Source organism: Epithele typhae, assembly GCF_022376455.1.
Source record: "Epithele typhae strain CBS 203.58 chromosome Unknown BXZ73scaffold_13, whole genome shotgun sequence".
NCBI lineage: Eukaryota > Fungi > Basidiomycota > Agaricomycetes > Polyporales > Epitheliaceae > Epithele > Epithele typhae.
This window is the reverse complement of record NW_025954204.1, coordinates 245,762-262,305: the sequence shown is the minus strand read 5'-3', so window position 1 is coordinate 262,305 and position 16,544 is coordinate 245,762. Positions and strand designations below refer to the sequence as shown.

General features: G+C 59.6%; 4 protein-coding genes across 4 annotated transcripts; 2 read left to right on the top strand and 2 right to left on the bottom strand.

Annotated features, from left to right (window-relative positions):
- Nucleotides 1-25: 25 nt before the first annotated feature.
- On the bottom strand, nucleotides 26-6,500 carry BXZ73DRAFT_44035 (beta and beta-prime subunits of DNA dependent RNA-polymerase; the record flags this gene model as incomplete). The annotated part of the gene is made up of 14 exons (XM_048019262.1): nucleotides 26-162; nucleotides 214-243; nucleotides 296-370; nucleotides 508-3,958; nucleotides 4,009-4,069; nucleotides 4,120-4,189; nucleotides 4,243-4,322; nucleotides 4,373-4,550; nucleotides 4,605-4,851; nucleotides 4,903-5,217; nucleotides 5,274-5,516; nucleotides 6,025-6,095; nucleotides 6,147-6,345; nucleotides 6,414-6,500. 14 exons carry the CDS (start codon nucleotides 6,498-6,500, stop codon nucleotides 26-28), a joined length of 5,244 nt encoding a protein of 1,747 aa, XP_047879618.1.
- A 312-nt stretch (nucleotides 6,501-6,812) lies between these two features.
- On the top strand, nucleotides 6,813-9,114 carry BXZ73DRAFT_44025 (ubiquitin binding protein; the record flags this gene model as incomplete). The annotated part of the gene is made up of 6 exons (XM_048019259.1): nucleotides 6,813-6,870; nucleotides 6,922-7,088; nucleotides 7,143-7,362; nucleotides 7,419-7,686; nucleotides 7,741-8,333; nucleotides 8,387-9,114. 6 exons carry the CDS (start codon nucleotides 6,813-6,815, stop codon nucleotides 9,112-9,114), a joined length of 2,034 nt encoding a protein of 677 aa, XP_047879617.1.
- A 969-nt stretch (nucleotides 9,115-10,083) lies between these two features.
- On the bottom strand, nucleotides 10,084-12,521 carry BXZ73DRAFT_89105 (general amidase; the record flags this gene model as incomplete). The annotated part of the gene is made up of 9 exons (XM_048025170.1): nucleotides 10,084-10,375; nucleotides 10,447-10,598; nucleotides 10,659-10,832; nucleotides 10,904-10,950; nucleotides 11,029-11,405; nucleotides 11,509-11,651; nucleotides 11,861-11,973; nucleotides 12,032-12,191; nucleotides 12,240-12,521. The coding sequence occupies 9 exons, from the start codon at nucleotides 12,519-12,521 to the stop codon at nucleotides 10,084-10,086; spliced, it is 1,740 nt and encodes a 579-aa protein (XP_047879616.1).
- Nucleotides 12,522-13,178: 657 nt separating this feature from the next.
- Nucleotides 13,179-15,859, top strand: BXZ73DRAFT_89104 (uncharacterized protein; the record flags this gene model as incomplete). Its single annotated transcript, XM_048025169.1, has 2 exons — nucleotides 13,179-15,168; nucleotides 15,225-15,859. 2 exons carry the CDS (start codon nucleotides 13,179-13,181, stop codon nucleotides 15,857-15,859), a joined length of 2,625 nt encoding a protein of 874 aa, XP_047879615.1.
- Nucleotides 15,860-16,544: the final 685 nt, after the last annotated feature.

The window sequence follows — 16,544 nt, the reverse complement described above, 5'->3', positions numbered from 1 at the left end:
CAAGAATCCCGGAGGCGTATATTATTTAGTCCCAGGAAGGCGAGGTGCTGTACGGACGGTTGCGTGTCGACGACGTCCCATTCGTGTTCTGCGCCGGGCTCGACGGAGACCATTGTGGGGACGTCGGACTATACGCAGGGGATGCGGGTGAATACGCGGGGGCTGCAGGATGGGTCAGCATAACTCTACTAGGGGCAAAACAGATAGACTTACAGGTTGGGGAGTATGCGGGGGAAGTGGGGGCTGGAACGAGTATTGGTCAGTGTCCAGCAGTGAGCCACGCTGCACAACTTACAGTATCGAGGAGATGCGGGCGACGCTGGTGACGTGGGCGAGTACTTCGGCGACGTGGGAGACATCTGAGCAGGAGCTATGAGGGATACATGTTAGAAAGATCACGGCTCATGGTAAAGATGAAAATTACTCACAGGCTGCAAATGGACGATTGCGGACGCGCGCAAAAGTCGTTAGTAGATGTCATCGTGCAGCAAACATATTGGTACATACTAGGCGAGTACCGCGGAGAGGCGGGACTGAACGACGGGCTCGTGGGTGAGTACCGCGGCGACGTCGGGCTGAACGACGGGGACTGTGGGCTATAGCGCGGAGAGGTGGGAGAGAAGTTAGGTGATGTGGGCGAGTACCGTGGACTCGTCGGCGAGTAGGTGGGTGACGTGAGGTTGAGGGCGGGGGAAGTAGGCGAGTATGTGGGGGATGTTGCGCCGCGACTGTGGTCGTAGTACGGCGACGTCGCGTAGGGAGACGTGCCCATGGGCGATGTCGCACCACCAAACGGCGACTGCGCGAGGTATGGGGACGTCGGCGAGTACGCGTTGGGAGAGCTCGGGCTGTAGCCGGGCGCCGCTGGGGACATCACACCTGCGCCCATGGGGCTCATGCCATAGCTCAAGAGGTTGTAAGCTGCCGGCGCATCGTCGCTTCCGCTGACTGCGAGTGGTGAGAACGCGGCAGCTTCGCCCTTGAACGAGACGTCTTGACTCCACATAGGCGAGTTGCTGTCGTACGGAGTCATCGCAACCTGTCCTGGAGTCATGCCTCCGTCAACTTGGGCGCGCAGCATCTCCTGTACCGGCAAGCGGTGATCCACAATAACGTCCTTCAGCATGTCGATGTCGAGGGTGACGTCGAACGCGCCCGTTCCCATTGGCGCCATCTGGCCAAACAGAATGTTCTCCGCGATTCCGTGGCAGTCGTCCTTCTCGCCTACCGCAGCGGCCTCCATAAGAATCTCGACTGTCTCCTCGAACGAACAACGCATGAGTGCCCCGGTGTCCGCGCGATTGATGCCGTGTCGGGTGATGGCCATGAGCGATCCACGATGCGTCATCAAGTCACAGAGAAGGGCCAGGTGGCGGAAGTTCACGTAGGAACCGTCGAACTCGATGACACCACGAAGTTCCTTCATGATGGCGGCGCGAGCAGCTTCAATACCCAGCACGTCGAAGATCTCGACACAGCTGTTCGAGTACGTCCGCCTGAAGTCGACACCGTCGATGCACATGACCGTCTTGAGATTGACGCCATCCGTCTCCAACACCCACTCCTTCTCGGAACGCGCCTCGATGCTGCCCGAAGGCGAGATGACGATTTTGTCGTGCTCCAGCAGGAAGACACGGTGGATGCCGGGGACACCGCGGAGCTCGACGGAGTTCAGCATCGTATTCTCGAGTTGCCGCAAGAAGATGTCCTCCTCGACTTGACCCATGTCCTCTTCGTCTTTGTCCGCGCCGCCCAGCACACGACACCGAATGACGAGCTTTTCAGAGTTGTCTTCACTCCAGATGACGAAGAGGTCGGTCTTGAAGCTCTGCGCGATACGGTTGGCGACGTAGGTCATAGAGAGCTTGCGGTCGATCATCTTCGCGCGGTCGAGCTCCAGACGAAGAAGCCACGGAGACATGAGGTGGAGCTTCTGCTCGATTTCGTCGTCAGGAATGGCAAAGAACGCGTGCACGAAGTCCTCGTCCTCTTCGATGATGGTGGAGCTCGGGTCCGGATCGTACCAAATCTCGACGGCGGCGGTGACGGTGCGGAGGGAGGTGAAGGCGAGCTCTTGCTCGACCGTCTTGGCAAGCATGGTGTCCCTCGCGATCTCGGGCTCGAGGTATACCGAAAGCGATGGCGTCTTGATGTTAGTCGCGACGTTGATGATCTCCTTGAGTCGAGGTACACCGAGAGTGACGTTCTTACTTGACACACCAGCGTAGTGGAAGGTGTTCAGGGTCATCTGCGTAGCAGGTTCTCCGATGGACTGCGCTGCGAGGGTACCACACATCTCGCCTGGATGAGCGACCGACAGATTGAACTTTGCCTCGACTTCTCCCATGACCCACTCGAAAGCCTCGCGGTTCAAGTGATAGCGCTCGAGGACGCGACGAGCCGCGAAGGTCGCGCGGAGGTGCATCCTGAAGAGAAGGGTGGCATTTGCCTGGGATTCTCTCGCTAGGAACGAGTTTCCACGGACGACGACGAGCCGATCACAGAGCTGCCGAACGGAGTCGATGATGTACGCCGGCTCGAGATCGCTCGGTTTGCGCCTGTCGATGTGGAAGATCTGGAGCGCGTTTTGGACGATGCGCTGCAGGTTGACGGGGAGATAGCGAGGAGCACTGGGGTCGGTTCGAGGGAAGATGAATGCGCGGAGAAGCTGCCTGTCTTCGGAAAGCTGCGCGAACTCCTCATCCAGCTTGGCCTGGAGCTCGAGGGAGCTGTCGTCAAGACCAACTTGGAGGACGCCGGGTAAAAAGCCACCTGTTGGGTCGGTGACGTCTACGCGGTAGTCATGCTCGAACTGGCCGTTATTCAGAGCGAAAGTTTCGATGTTTTGTCGCTCGATGAACGCGCCGTCCATGCCGTCCTCTCCGTACACGAACTGGATGAGATCGCCCAAAGAGTTGCGAACGGTGCCGTCGTAGCAGACTTGGACATCCTCGAGGGCCTTGACGAGACGACGCTGAATATAGCCGGTCTCGGCGGTCTTGACGGCAGTATCGATGAGACCCTCCCGACCAGCCATTGCGTGGAAAAAGAACTCCTGGGGAGTGAGACCTCGTAGATATGAGTTCTCGACGAACCCGCGAGCTTCTGGGCTGAAGTCGTCCTTGGTGAAGTGGGGGAGAGTGCGATGGCGGAAACCGAAGGGGATGCGCTTCCCTTCCACGGACTGTTGGCCCACACAGACAGACATCTGCGAGATGTTGATGAAAGAACCCTTGGAACCGGCGACCACCATCTGCTTGACGTTGTTGTCCTCCTTCAAGTGTTTCTGCGCGTACTGACCGCTGTGGTCACGGGCCAGGTTCAGCTCACGCTCAACCTTCTTCTCGAACGACTCGCGGATGGTCATTCCAGGGGAGGGTTTGAGACGGTCATGGTAGGCATCGCCGAGAATGTCCTGGACATTCTTCTTCCGCATCGAGATCTGGTCCTGAATATACGCCATCGTCTTTCGATCCGCAATCGTGTCGCCGATGCCGATGCTGAAACCATTGTGGAAGAGCCAATAGTTGACGACTTGTTGCAACCCGGTGAAAAGACCGCGAGTGGCTTCGGGGCCCTTCTCTCGAAAGACGACGTGGACGAGACCACCCTGCGAGGCGCCGACCGTCTTCTTCTCGACGATGCCGAAGATGATGTCTCCGTTCTCAATCATAATACCGTCGTCGAACACTGGGTTATTCGATTTCGGTTCGGCCGAGCGGAAGATGTTGATTCCACGAGGGATGCACATGCTGAGCAGCTGCTTGCCAGTCCAAAGCGGCTTGGGCTTGATTATCGCGGGAGTGGGAACGGTGCCATCCCAGTCAGGGACCCAAAGGAGGATGTTTTGAACCAGGTTCCATTCCAAGAAGCAGTCGCGCAAAGTGAACTTGCGGATTCCACACAGAGTGTCTTGCACGATGCCCATAACCGGTTTATTAGCCTGCGGCGAGATGATCTATAGCAACATGAGCGAAAGTTTCGCATACGCCACGTTGAAGAACTTACCTGACGGGGAACCCATGCAATCTGCGAGAGCTCTGCACGGGTCTCTTCACTCTGTGGTACGCTAACGCATGCCATTAATACAAGGACAAAAAGAAGACGCAGTGAACTTACTGCATGTTCATTTCATCACCATCGAAATCGGCGTTGTACGGCGGAGTAACAGAAAGGTTGAGACGGAAAGCTGCGCAGCGTCATCAGTATCATATCCACGTTAATATCGACGAAACCCCGTACTGGAATATGGCATCAAGCGAACTCGATGGCTCATCATACTCATCTTGTGCAGACTAGGCTGACGGTTGAAGAGAACGAAACTAATAGTGGAGTCAGCACCCACCAAAAGTAGCGACGTAACTATACGCACTCGCCATCCTTCAGGTGCCGCTCAACGATCCACCCGTATTGAAGGAACGCATCCGCCCGCTTGTTGTACCGCAGATCGATACGCTCACCGGTATCCCGAACCACATATCTTGCACCAGGGTACACTGTTGGACCATTCCGCACAAGCTCTTGAAGATATGCGATGTTGTAAGGCGTGACTACAACGTTACAGGTCAAAACGCAGCTCTCCGCGGTTGCAGCGGACGACTCACCTCGCTCAGGGAAGGTCAGATTCATAGCGATCGTGCGCGGGACGCCGACTTCATCCAGCTCCAGATTGGGATCGCCCGTGATAACAGTACGAGCTGAGAAATCAACTCGCTTGCCCATGAGGTTGCCACGGAGACGACCGTCTTTGCCCTTGAGACGAGCACGGATCGCCTTGACTGCACGACCGGACTTCTGGGTAGCTTGCGGGATGCCAGCGATGTCGTTGTCCATGTACGTCGCGACATGGAACTAGTTCGTGTTAGATAAATATGCAGAAGTTCAACGGAACATTGTATTCACCTGAAGAAGCTGGTCGAACTCGTTAATAACGTGCGCGGGGGCGCCTTCTTGTTGACAGCGAAGGACGTTCGCAGAAGCCTTGATGATGTCGCCGAGCTTGTACGTCAGATCGTCCTCACTGCGCATAGTACCGCCATCGACAGCGATACTGGGACGGACGGGAGGTGGTGGGACAGGCAAGACGGTGAGTATCATCCATTCCGGTCGGGCGTACTCGACTGAAAGACCGAGGAACTTGAGATCCGAGTCTGTGATCTTCTTCAATGCGGTGTAGACCTCGTGCGGAGGGAACAGCCGCTTGTCAGGCTGAAGCGACTTCATGTCCTACTTGGGATGAGTAAGGCGGACGATGGGGCAGCGCGGACACTAACCTCGTCTTCATCCTTCCCGCGTTTGTACTGCACGAAGAGCTTGAGACCCTCCTTGCGAATCACTGGCTGGTTGGCTCCACAACCCCCATGGCCCTTCTTAGGCTCCTCCTGTTCACCCTCATTCTCGTCCTTGGGCTCATCAGGGTCGCACGACATCTTGCTCTTGCAGATACCCCACACCGCTTGCATGCGGGCTTTGGGGTCGCGGATGTGGCTGATACGGTCTTTGAAAGTCGGGTCGGACTTACGATGCAAAAAGCCAAGGCGCAATTGCGAGAAGACATGAAGATCAGAATGTCAGCATAAAGCTCACCAGTGGAAAACGGTACAGCAGTTGTGCCTCAGAAGTCCCGACAGAACGGGAAAGGCAATACAACAGGGGGCTACTTCGACCGAGTAACAAGTGCAGGGCCCAAGACATGTCACTCCGACTGCGTCACAGCGAGGACAGTCGACCATCCATCCAAGTAGCTCTGGATGAGAGGCTACGAGTCTCTTTTTTTCCGCACTCCTCGCTCAGCCCCCCATTTCACCACACAACCACGTGTCCAACCATGACCGGACGTATGCAGCGGTCCTCGCGGCGATCAAGCGACCGAAAACGCGCGAGAACCCCGTCACGGGTGGAAGAACGGTTCGATTGTCGAACACAGACGCGGTGCGGGTTTGGGGTTCTCCATGGGATCGGAGAGAGCCCCCAGAAAATTGGGTGGTGGGGTGCGAAACGAGAGGAGGAAACGAGATCACTCACACTGTCGACCTTCAACCGTCCACAGTTTACGCAAATGCACTCCAGAATCTTCTTCACTTTCACAATGAAGCCTGGCGCATGTTGTTGGCGGGAGTTACGAGCAGGAGAAGCTTGCCACTCACCTGGATGAAAAACAGGCCTCGCGAGCTCGATATGCCCAAAATGCCCCGGACACTCCGACATCCCCTCTCCACACGTCTGGCACTTGAAATTGCGGTCGATAGTACCCATATGAGGGTCCATGAGACCTCCCAGCTTAGGCTTGTGAGTGGTTTCGTCCATGACCTCTGGGTGTTCAATTTTGGCAACAGAATACGCTTTCTGTCGTGGAGGGCCGTTGTCGGTCAAAAACGCGTTCAATGAGACGAAAGAAAGCAAAGAACACGTACTATCTCCTCGGGGGAGAGGATACCAAACTGGACCTCCCGCACTTTGCGGACGGGGGCCGCAGAGTACGCGAACTGGTGGCCGAGCATGGTGCGCGACAGGAGAGGGGGAAAGCCGAGGTATCGAGCGAATAAGTCCGCTAAGCAAGCAGATAGAGTCCCCAGGTGTCGATAGCAGCGCGAAAGAAGGGCAGAGGGGCGGGAAGTGGGGGATGACCGACGTCGTCGACGTGGTCGAGGGCAAGGAGTGGCAGACTCACCGCTGTGACTGGTGCCCGGTTCCGTGCGTGGGTGACAAAGCGTGTCACCGAGGACGGTCACATTGCGGTCACATCGCAGTGACGATGACCCGCGCAGCGTCCGCGGCTGAGGCGGCCTTGCACCCGACTACGACCTCCCCTCATGACATCCTATCTCTCTTCGCTCCTCTGGGGCACCTCCCAGCTCGACGATGCTGTCGGTGCGTGCGTCTGTTGCCCTCGGTCTGTCCACTGGCTCACCTCCCCTCCAGACAAGGCGACCTCCGAGCTCCTGCCAAGCGGCTCGGAGGACATCGCGCTCAACCTTGAGATTTGCGACCAAATTCGTTCCAAATCTGTACCTCCCAAGGATGCCATGCGGGCCCTCAAGAGGAGAGTCGGCCACAAGAACCCTAATGTTCAGCTTCTCGCTCTTGGCGTGCGTCCTCATCCCGCAGCAGCACAGGCGTGTACTCACATAATCCTTATTTAGTTGACCGATGTCTGCATCAAGAACGGCGGCGATGGATTCTTGGTCGAGGTCGCCTCTCGTGAATTCATGGACAATCTTGTTTCCATCCTGAAGTTGCCAGTCCTCAACCATGACGTCAAGAACAAAATCCTTCGATACGTACAGGACTGGGCCACTACATTTGAGGGGAAGCCGAGCTTGAGCTACGTTGGTGAGGTATACAGGACATTACAGCGTGAAGGTGCGTCCCTATTGTTCCTTAGGTGCCCCCTTTTACCGTGACATCGCGGTGTTCAGGCTTTAACTTTCCCCCTCGCGATCCTGCTGTGACCGCGTCAGCAATGGTGGACACCCAGACTGCGCCGGAATGGATTGACTCGGACGTGTGTCTCCGGTGCCGAACCCCGTTTTCATTCACCAACCGGAAACACCACTGCCGCAACTGCGGCCAAGTTTTCGATCAGCAGTGTTCTTCCAAGTCGATGCCACTACCACACTTCGGTATCACCCAAGAAGTACGCGTTTGTGACAGCTGTTACACGAAGCTCAATAAGAAGGCCCACAAGTACGTCTTCCCAATGGAGACATGAGCCCCGGCCACTGATATACTGGTTTCCAGGACGCACAGAGGATCCCAGAGTGTGTCCTCGTCAAGGCATCGGGCGGCACGCGACTTCTACGACGCAGAGTTGCAGCGGGCCATTCAACTGTCTTTGGAGGAAACAGGCTCCGCGGGAGGACATCGCCCAGGATACGTTCCCTCCCCTTCCCCATGGCAGTCATCGGAGCCTCCCCTCGTTGAACGTGCAACGCGTCCAAAAGGCAACACGTACGAGGAAGACGACCCAGAACTCAAGGCTGCTATAGAGGCTAGTCTACGCGAGGCCAATGCTCCCAAACCGAGCGCGCCGATCATCATCGACTCCACCGACAGAGCCCCGCTACCTTACCCAGGCTACACTCAGTCCCAGTCCTACCCTCCTTCTAGCGAACGGTCTACCCCCAAACCGAGGTTGCCTCACATACCCAGTTACGACCTCGAGGTTCTTGAGGCCGATGCTATCCTCACGTTCAACCAGACGGTGGATCACCTACAGGCGCAAGGAGGTCGGGATCTCTCGCGGTTCCCCGCCGTGACAGAGCTCTACGATAAGGCGAACGGATTGAGGCCAAAGCTCGCGATGAACCTCAACGATACGAGCCGGAAAGAACGTGCGTACCTGTTCGGCTAACATACTATGCGAGACTGACAGACGCTCTTGCAGAGATGCTGGTTGAGATGCACGACAAGCTATCGCAAGCCGTCAAGCTCTATGACAAGTTACTAACCGAGCAAGTCTCCCGCCCCTCCTGGCGGTCCGCTACCCCACGACAAGAGCAACCTAGTACATCCTATTCACCCCAGTATCAGCAACCGGTGAGCGGCGCATACGGCCAGTGGCAGCAACCCCCCCAGACCCCCGTGCAGGCACAACCATCCTACTACTCCCCCGCTCCTTCTGCACCTCCCCAAGTCAATGGCACCTACTCGTCTGACCAGCAGTCGATGTATCTGGCCCCCATTGCGCCTGTGATGAGCCCTCACCAGCAGGTTCCGTACTCCGCGATCTCCCCTCCCCCCGTCAGCATCCCCCAGTTCGCCCCCCCACCGCCGCCTACCAACGTGTACCAAGCTCCGCCCCCACCCCAGCAGCAGCTCCAACAGCAGCTCCAGCCTGTCGCCGCACCCCCAGCTCCCCCACAGCAGCAACAGCAGCAACTCTCCAGGTCCAACACCGTCGGTCCTAGATACGCCCAGCCGCAGTACGGCCTCTCGCGCTCGACCTCGTTCGCGCATCCGCCCCCGCACTCGATGCACGCTCCCGCACAGCTGGCCCACCTCCAGCAGATGTCCGTGCCCCTCCCCGCGTTCCCCCAAGTACCGAACACGGCGCCGCAAGTGCCTACATACGCAGAGCCGGAACGCAAGGAGGCGCTACTGATCGACCTGTAGGCCCGGCTGGGGTTCGCTGGATCTTGGTGTGTCGCTCGCTCTATGTACGCCGACACGTGAGGTGGCCTGGGGGTGTAATGTTATGTACTGCTATGCTATGGATGGACTCGACGCTCGATACTTATGCTAGACTCATGTTTGTATGCCTTTGGATGTCTGCCGCGTAGCTGTGTGCTGAGTATGTGCCAAGTGTGACGAGGGTTCCTGGTTCTTTGAAGTGTCGCGGTCACGCTCGTGTGCACGCGTCAGAGTCCGACGCGACATGACGCGTCCGGTGCCCAGGCTGGACCAGACCGAACCGCCGCGAAGGCAAAGCTGCTCACTCACACGAGACCAACTGGCAACGAGCCCCGGTCTCACTCGGGACAAATTCCTGTCGCGCGCGTTCCTGTCAACGAGCAACCCGGGGCTGACGTGGACAAGATGCCGTAGCCGTGCTGCGCCGTAAGTCCGGGCAGAAAACGTCAGGTTGCTAACCCACGATCGCAACGACCCTGTCGGTTGACGAAACAGGCCCTGCAACCCTGCTAGGCCCAGCACAGCGTCACGAATACTTCGAAGTCTGCAGAAAGTCGCGACACTGTGTGCACTTTTTTATTCCCGTTGATTGCCCTTGGGGGCGTGGTCCTGCGGTAGGCGCAACCTGGGCAGCCATGTCTAACTCAAGTATACATCGACTGCGCAGACGTCCCCCGCCCGGAGTCCAAGAATCCGAAAGCCGGAGTCCTATGCGGGCTCGAGAGCCTATGGGTGGTGCCTGGGCGCGAATAGTGAGTATAGTAAAGCATCGTAACATCGACACTGAAACTGGAAATCGAAAAGGAAAAGGAAATTGGACTGAATTATGAGAGTGTTGGACAGAGGGCGTCGAGAGCAGGGAGCCACGTTATTCATACAAAGCACATGGCAGCGTCTCCAACTGTGTACACACAAGACATTTGTTCTGCCAGTGGTAGCTGCCACCCGCAACTACGCCCCCTCCGTCCGCGCATTGCGTCTGGCCTCGAGCGCGTCCACGACGACCCTGGCCATAGCGAGCACGCCCTCCTCCTCCAGCGTGCGCCCGACGAGCTGCAGCCCCACCGGCAGCCCCGCGAACAGCTCCGGGTCGTACAGCGCGTGCACCGCCGCGTCCTCTGCGTTCCAAAACTCGTGGGGCGGCGCGCGCGGATCCAGCGCGGGGTCGCACACGACCGACGGTACGGGAAAGACGAGCGCGGTGCAGTCGAGGTAGTTCCAGAGCGCGGTGTAGAAGTCGTCCCTGCGCCGCGCGCCGGCGGAGGTCAGCGTTTTTGTTTTCCAGAGGAGGAAACGGGCGCAATGGGGGCTCACGAGTTGCAGCCGTGCGGGACCGCGGTGTACGGCGCGACCGGGGAGACGATCGCGTCGACGGGGCGGCCGGTGCTCGTGCGCGACGCGGTGGCCTCCCAGTGGTCGAGGTGGGACTTGCGCAGGGTGCGCTTCTCCTTGTGCAGCTGCCAGAGCTGTGCGTGGGCCGTCGAGTCAGAGAGGATGCGCGTCTCACGTACGGGGAGTGGACGCACCTCGTATGCGGAGAGGTGGCGGATGTTCTCCCCCAGGATCGAGCGCGCCATGGGCGCATCGAGTGCGTATTCGTGCGCGTCCGTCGAGGGCGACATGGTCTGAATGAGCGGCTCACCCGACCGCGCGCACTCGGTCCGATAGTCGACGCCATCGTCCGCGTTGAATATGCTGACCTATGCGCGAGGCGCGGAACAGAGAAGAGAGTTGGATGAAGCAACAGGCAGAAAACGGAGATGGTACGAACGCCGTTCTTGTAGATCTCGAGGTGCCTATGGTTCTCCCAGTCGATCACTGCAGAGAGGCCGGGAGAAGTGCTGGGATGAGTTTCCGCGCAGAATTTCTCAGGACATACAAAATGGTATTGCGCACCTGTGTGCCCTGCGGCTTCGAGCGCGGCCTTGACAGTGGCGAGCGCGCGCGCGAGCGGTGGGTGCGGCTTCACCACGCCGTTGTCCGGCATGAGGGCAAAGCAGAGGCGCGCGCCACGCCCGCCGTGGTCGGCGAGATCATATTCGCAGGCACTCCAAGGCTTGCGGACGCACAGCGGGTCGTGCCGCCAGGGCTCGGCGGCGAGAACAGCCTGGGTGAACACGCGGAGGGCGCCGAGGGTGTTCGCCATCGGCCCGAGCACGGAAGAAATGCTCTCCTGGCCTTCCTGGGAGTTCACCGCGTTGCAGTACGGGAGGCGTTCGTACGAGGGCCGAAGCCCGTACAGGCCGCAGAATGCGCTGGGGATCCGCACGGAGCTGGGATGCCGGTGACGCGTGAAGGGAATGAGGAACGAATGGGTTCGTGTGCCTCGAAATGGCCGAGACACGAGGCGGGGAGTGAAATGGACCGGGGACGCACCCTCCGATATCGGTGCCGACGCCCAAGGGGCTGCCTCGGAGCGCGACAAGTGCGCCTTCTCCGCCAGAGGAGCCGCCAGAGGTCATGTAGCGATTGTATGGGTTCGTAGTTCGTCCGAAAACGTGGTTGTACGTCTCGCCCCACTACGCACGGCACAAAGAGGTCAGCATTACGCATCAAAAGACCGAAGAGAAGTCGCGGCAAGCAAAGGTCGGCCTCGCGTTCGGTGATCGTACCCACGCCAGGTTCGAAATAGAGTCCGAACGCCGTAAGGAGCGTATGCACGTCGATGGACGTGAGCATAGACGCCTTTTGGTTGTCGGAGCGAGAGCAAAATGAGGCGGTGACGCGCCTGCAATGTTTGTGGCACATTGGTGCGCACAAAGGGGACCGCGCCAGCCTGGTAGAGGACGTGGACGAGGACGCTGTCGGATTCGGCGACACGCCCGATCCATCCTGCATAGCCTGCAGGAGACCTGGTCATGCCGGAGGCGAGGACAGACGGAGCGTTGGGAGACAATACCCATGATGGTCTCTAGTCCTTTGATACAGAACTGGTCCTTGAGGGATATTGGGAGGCCATGGAGAGGGCCGATGGGCTTGCCGTGCAGGTGGAGATATTCATCGACTTGGCGGGCGCGGTCGAGGGCGCGATCAATAAAGATCTCGGTTAGGCAGTTGGTCTATGAGATAAAGGTGAGCGGAATCCAAGGATGCGGAGGCGAACGGACGAGCTGGTGAGCGATGATGGCGCGTTTGTAGAACGCAGTGGTGACCTCGACGGAGGACCACTTCGCAGCGGCGAGGTTTCGGAGGATGATTTCGAGGTCGATGGTATCCGTAATTCCGAGCTCGCGGGCGGTAAGGAGGCCGGAGGCGACGGGGACATCGAGCACGTTGCGATGGTCGTCTGGGGGCGGCTGTATGTTCCATGCGGGGGGGATTGCGTCGGACTGGTGACGTTTCCTTGCTGCGCAGAGGGCCTTCCAGTCCGCTGCAGACGGCTCTGTCATGATGCGTCTGTCACTTGCTCGTAGGCGGTGGGAGGGTGGAGAAGCATGGCAGGCGTCTGGCCGGGGAAACAGGCCATCGAGATCTGGATCCCGGGAGGCCGGGCCGGAGTCGCGTCTTGGACAATGGGGACGGCGCAGGCGAGGCAGGCCAGCTACGGCTCGCGATGAGAGAGAGACTGGCCGTCGCACATCGCTCGTGGTCTTCAGCATGCCCGATGGGCGACAGCTGCAAACAATCTGATTGTGGTGCACTGCTGAGCGCTGCGGGCGAGCAGTCGCCGCGCGGATGAATCAGGGATCAGGATAGATCGCTGTGTGGCCCTGTTTGGCCGGGTGGCACAGCGCGGCTCAGCGCTGGCCGTTGTCGAGCGCGGTCGCCTTCGTTGGCCTTGTCGCCGCCGTTGCACACCTGCTTTCAGCCCGCTCCCGACCCACCGCCCTCCTTTCATCCTCCTTTCGCCCGCCTTTTCTCTTCTTTCCAAAACGCAGGCCAGCTGCTGTGCGTCGGCTTGATGCTACCCTGACCATATCTGACCTTCTACTCGCCCTTTCGTCTCTCCGCTGCCTTTGGCACCTCTGCGCGTGCATACAGCCCCCGGTGCGTAGCACATGGCCGTTCTCGCGCCTCAGGACTGGCAGCCCCCTCGAGAACACAACATGGACGCGCCCTCGACAAACCCCATCAACCCTGCTGCCCTTCCCCGTCAGCGCTCCTCCCCCGCCAACGACCACGCTCAGTCTCCGCCCCCCATGGCCCAGCAACAACCATACCCCTACCCCGTCCAGCAACAGCAGCCTGCATGGCAGCCCTCCCAGCCCCAGTTCTACCCCCAGTTCTATCAAAATCCCCATCAGCAGCCCTACCCGATCCACCCACACCAAGCTCATCCCCAGCAGGGCCAGATGCAGTACTACGATCCTGCCAATGCCCAGCTCGCCCAGTGGGCATACCAGCAGATGATGTTCCAGCAGGCCCACCAAATGTCCCAGATGTCCCCCATGCCTGCCCAGCGCGCTCGCAGCGGCTCCACCGGCTCCCCAGATTACTTCGCCCAGGGCCAGATGGCCAACTTCAGCCCGTTTCCCAGCGGCACCCCTCCCCCGCCCCATCCGTCTCACCTCCCCATGGGTTATCAGCCCCAGCCTGACCAGAACGGGCAACATGGCGGCTATCATCCCTACCGTCGTCCTCAGAGGCAAGGCTCGTCCAACCAGGACGCCGACTGGCGCTCTCCACCACAGCCCAGCGGCTCCTTCAAGCCACCGTACGCCCAGGTCGACGCCGCCGGCTCCTCCACCTCCGTCAACTCTGGTTCCTCCCACTCGGGCAGTCACAGGCAACGCGCGAACAGCAATCAAGGATCAGGTCACAACAGCCCCGCCCCCACCCCCGCCGCCCATGTTCATCCCAAGCAGAGCAGCAGTAGATCAACAACGTCCAATCCCGCGCCGCCGCCCTCGTCTAACGGTTCGTCCCAACGCGTCCACCAGCGCACCGGCTCTTCTTCCTCCAACGCTTCCTCGGCTCGCTCACAACCCCCCGCTGCTGCTGCCGCCACTATCTCGCCACCGCCGACGCAAATCAACCTGCGCAAACCGTCGCCCTTATCTCAGGGTACATTCACCGCTGCCGAGAAACGGATGTCACGAGACGACAGTGATCTGGCTGCGATGATGGAGCCTACTGCTGTCGGACCCCGCAGCGGCCTCAAGGGCCGCCTGCGCCGCGCGCTTTCGCTTAACGCCAACAACACCCTTCACGAGGAGGACGAGGAGAACGCGACGTCGCGGCATGGTGCCCCGCGGCCGAGCACCAGTTCAGGCGCGACGCTCCCGATGGACGATGGGGACTCCACTGCCACGGTGCAGAAAAAGAAGTCCCGCTCGCTCTTCAACAACAAGTTCAACCGCTCGACGGACAACATCTCCCTATCGTCGACGATGTCGTCCGCTTCCATGGTCATTCGGAAGCTCGGATCCATCGGGAAGCTTGCGCGCCGGAACTCGCTCGCTGGGATCACGTCCCTGTTCAAGGACAAGAATAAGGACGGCGATGAGGAAGGTTCTGGGAAGAAGAGCAAGAAGAAGAAGGGCGAGAAGGGCGCCGCCGCCGAGGCCAGCGTCTCGCACGTTACCGCCGAGCTCGACCGTTCCGACTGGACCGCCAGCCCGGACATGGTGGGCCTCAGTCCGGCCGCGCGTCTTGCGCGGCAGCACACCCTCAAGACCAATGCGGAGGCCGCGGCGAAGGCGAAGGCTGAGGCGGAGCGGGTGGCAGCGGAGACGGCAGGCGGCCCGGTGCCGACCACATGGGAGAAGAACACGACTAACAGGCAGAATGACAATCTGCCGGGGCGGGTCGGAGGGCCGTCGCGTGTGAACGAGGACGGCATGCGGGTCGTTGTCGAGCACGACGACTCGGACAGTGGTAGCGACGAGCAAGACCATGCGCATAACTACAGCCACGTCGAGGGATGGGAGGACGATGAGGAATGGGGAGAGGGCCACGATGACGAGGATATGACGATCCGTCAAGCACTGGACGGCGCCAGCCTAGAAGAGGACGACCCGGAGATGGAGCCCTGGGCCCTCAACCTGCGCAGGAGTGTCGAACGGACACGCAAGCCTGCGAAGGGCATTCTGAAAAGTGAGTGCAGTTCCACCTCCCCTGTGCGCGCTATTCTCATCCGCCGCCGCTCGCAGAGCCCGTCGACGGCTCAGAATACACTCAGGATACGTATCTCCCTCCCAACCCGGCGTTCACCCGGGCGCGGGCCAACTCTTACGACTCGGCCCAGCCTTCTGGCGAGGCCTCGCACCCCTCGCATCTCCCGGGGTCGGACCCGGACCAGATCGACGGGCTCGCAAAGTCTCACGGATCGGCCAACGGCCACTCGCCTGCGGAACCAGGACCGTTCCTGCCTCAGCTCTCATTTGACAGCAACGGGATCAACCTGGATTCGCCCGTCAAGCACGAGGTCGCCGAGCCCGCGCCGATCGTCGCCACGGAGAAGACGTCGCTTTTCAGCCTCCCGAACTCGTCCGCGCCCGCGCTGTCCAAGTTTTCGAGCTCGACGGCGCCGACGCTCACGCATCGGTCGGCGACGGCGCCCGCGAAGCGACTCGTGTTCGCCGCGAACTTGTCCGTGTATGACACCTTCCCCGCGACGGTGTACGACCGTCGGAGCGAGCCCGCGACATGGAGTAGGCTGACGCCCGCGCTGGCGCAACGGATCAAGGAGGAGCTCAACTCGTACAAGATGGAGGAGATGGAGGTGCACGCTAACAGCCGCGTACAGTGCGTTGTTCCCTTTTTTCTGTCTCCTCGCCGTTTCTGATGCACGGGCATCAACAGCACGCAGTTTTTCGTATAACACCCATCTTGGACGCGAGTCGGGCTCGGTCGCTTTTTTAATGTTTTGCTGTTCATCTCTTTGTGCACGACGGCATACGGGTCCCACAGTACTATCGGCGCACGCCGACCCCGTCCACTGTTTATTCTCCGGCTCGGCCGTTCCCACCTCATTATTCCCTATTTTTGTTATCCCCTCACCCCTCACCCGTTCGTCGCGCTCCGCCCCGTCTCACGTCGTCCGTCCCATTTGTGCACCGCGCCCGGCTTTTTGGATCAGACACATCCGCGGTCGTCTCGTCTTTGATCTCATACAAGTTATAGTATACCCCCGACAATCCTCACGTGTAATACTATGACGCACGTCGCCTCGCCCACGGTACACAGATGCGCACGCGCCGCGGTGCGTCGCCTCGCATCCCTTCCCCCCCCTCTTTGCACATCCCACACTCGCTCACCCGTTCCCCGCATCTGTCCATCCCCGTTGAGTGGCGGCGCGCGCCCCGACGGACCTTGTCAGGACAAAGTCGGTACCCGCCCGTCGCCCCCCACATTCCGGTCCGCTGATAGCTCACTAGTACTCGTGTCCGCTACATTGCCGCATGCTCTCATATGATCCCTTCTTTATTCGCGGCTCCCTCACGACCGAGTGCCCGTCCGCCGCCCTTCAG